The sequence below is a fragment of the Orycteropus afer genome, unplaced genomic scaffold, assembly GCF_000298275.1.
Source record: "Orycteropus afer afer isolate SDZICR_OR568_19922 unplaced genomic scaffold, OryAfe1.0 scaffold00007, whole genome shotgun sequence".
Lineage (NCBI taxonomy): Eukaryota > Metazoa > Chordata > Mammalia > Tubulidentata > Orycteropodidae > Orycteropus > Orycteropus afer.
In genome coordinates this window covers 17,500,205-17,502,117 of record NW_006921594.1, presented here as the reverse complement: position 1 = coordinate 17,502,117, position 1,913 = coordinate 17,500,205, and the positions used below count along the sequence as shown (strand labels likewise).

The following is a 1,913-nucleotide window of genomic DNA, read 5'->3' as shown; positions in this document are numbered from 1 at the left end:
TGTTGGTTGTGGGGACCTTACTACGAGTAGTAAGGCTTGAGGGAGATTGCTAGAAATAACCTGATGTAACCAAAAATATTTTTAAATGTTATAGCAGAGTTAAATGAAATACAGTATACATAAGAAACCCACTCGGCTGAAATAATTAATAGTTATTATTAGAAATTTCTTACTCTAAAAATATTTTCTAACCTTTAGTTATGCAAGTGAAGTAGTCATTATCCCCTTCTTTTATTGGTTCACCAGCTGCTTTCCGTTTGTCTGGGTGATGTTTTAAAACCATTGCTTTATCTACAAGTCAGATGGAGATCGTTTGTTATTTTAGGCATCAAAACTAAAGTTGAAAACAAACAAAAAAGACCATTTCTAAAATTATAATGTTAACTTTAAAACATTTTGTCATGATAAAACATAAACTTATTAAATGTGGAAGTCAGAGGCTGAAAAAATTATTTTAAGAGCTGCCCAAAGTGCTAGCACCTACAATCACTGGTAACACTGTGGCATATTTCCTTGCAGATATTTGCATTTTCCATATATTCCTTCCTTACTTTCCAATACTTTTCCCTTTTATTTGTTAAACACTTAATTCACTGACCCAAACTCCCCAAAATAGCATAAAAAAGAGCTGGTGGCTAGTTTTCACTAGTGCTGCATAGTTAAAAGTTTGTTAAAAAAAAAAAGTTTGTTGACTATGGGCCTGAAATATTGATCAAAGTAGAGAAGCACTTCTATATTCCTTTTCAAAGACCTGTTTACTAAAGAGGAATGGGCATTAAATTGTAGTGTTTGCACTTTCATCATCTACTTAGGAAATTACAGAGATTTAATATTGTCCCAGCTACCAAGAGATTAAGAAAAAACCTACCTGTTCATGGGAATTCCTCTTTTAATGCACTGCTGAATTCAATCCATGCTTCTTTTAATTGAGATTTTTGTATTGTATTCATGAATGAGATTTATTTCTATTTTTTTTTTTAACTTTGTCAGGTTTGCATCTGGGGAATACATTAACTTCACAAAACGGATTGTTCTGAATATAGGCATACCTTGTTTTATTATACTTTGATTTTTATAACCGAAAGTATGTGGCAACCCTGCTTTGCGCAAGTCTACTGGCACCATTTTTCCCATAGCATGTTCTCACTTCATGTTTCTGGTCACATTTTAGTAATTCTCACAATAGTTCAAATTTTCTTAAAATGCTGTTACACATTTAACGGACAACTCAAGCTTAAGCTCATTGCCACTGACTCGACTTTGACTCATAGTGACTCTTAATGAGTTTCCAAAGCTGTAAATCTTTACGGAAGCAGACTGTCTCATCTTTCCTCTGCAGAGCAGCTGTTGGGTTTGAACCACTGACTTTATGGGTAGCAGTCAAATGCTATAACCGCTGCACCACCAGAGCTCCTTTAACAGACTACACAGTACAGTGTAAACATAATTTTTATATGCACTGGGAAACCAAAAAATCCATGTGACTTGTTTTATTGCAAAATGCACTTTATTGTGGTGGTCTGCAAACAAAACTATGCTATCTCAAAGTTGTGCCTGCAGTTTATGTTCAGCATGGGAATTTTCAATTCCTTAAATATGTGAAAGAATTCATGTGCAAAATCTGAAATCTGGGCCTAAAAAGTGTGTTTTAGGAGGTAGTTCTTTGCTACCTTTTTAATTTCAAAAAAGATCAATTTCCAAATTCATCTGCATATATACTGTGATCCCGCAATTTCTTCTGTAACGGTCTATACCTCGTTTCTTCGCTTACTTCACTATTTGCTTCTTTTTATAAAATTAATTTTGGAATATTGTCTTCTCTCTTCTGTTTTTTTCCCTCCATCTTCCTTAGTGCTATTCTTTTAAAAGTTTGAGTTGGTTTACGCAGAAAAGGAATTTATTAATGGCAATTA

At 33.7% G+C, this 1,913-nt stretch overlaps 1 protein-coding gene across 1 annotated transcript in view; it reads right to left on the bottom strand.

Annotated features, from left to right (window-relative positions):
* Window positions 1-1,913, bottom strand: part of DNAJC2 (DnaJ heat shock protein family (Hsp40) member C2) — a 33,918-nt gene that overhangs the window by 20,815 nt on the left and 11,190 nt on the right. The window contains exon 4 of the mRNA XM_007944599.2: window positions 193-291. Coding sequence (XP_007942790.1) covers window positions 193-291 — 99 coding nt within the window. The remainder of the gene's footprint in view (window positions 1-192; window positions 292-1,913) is intronic.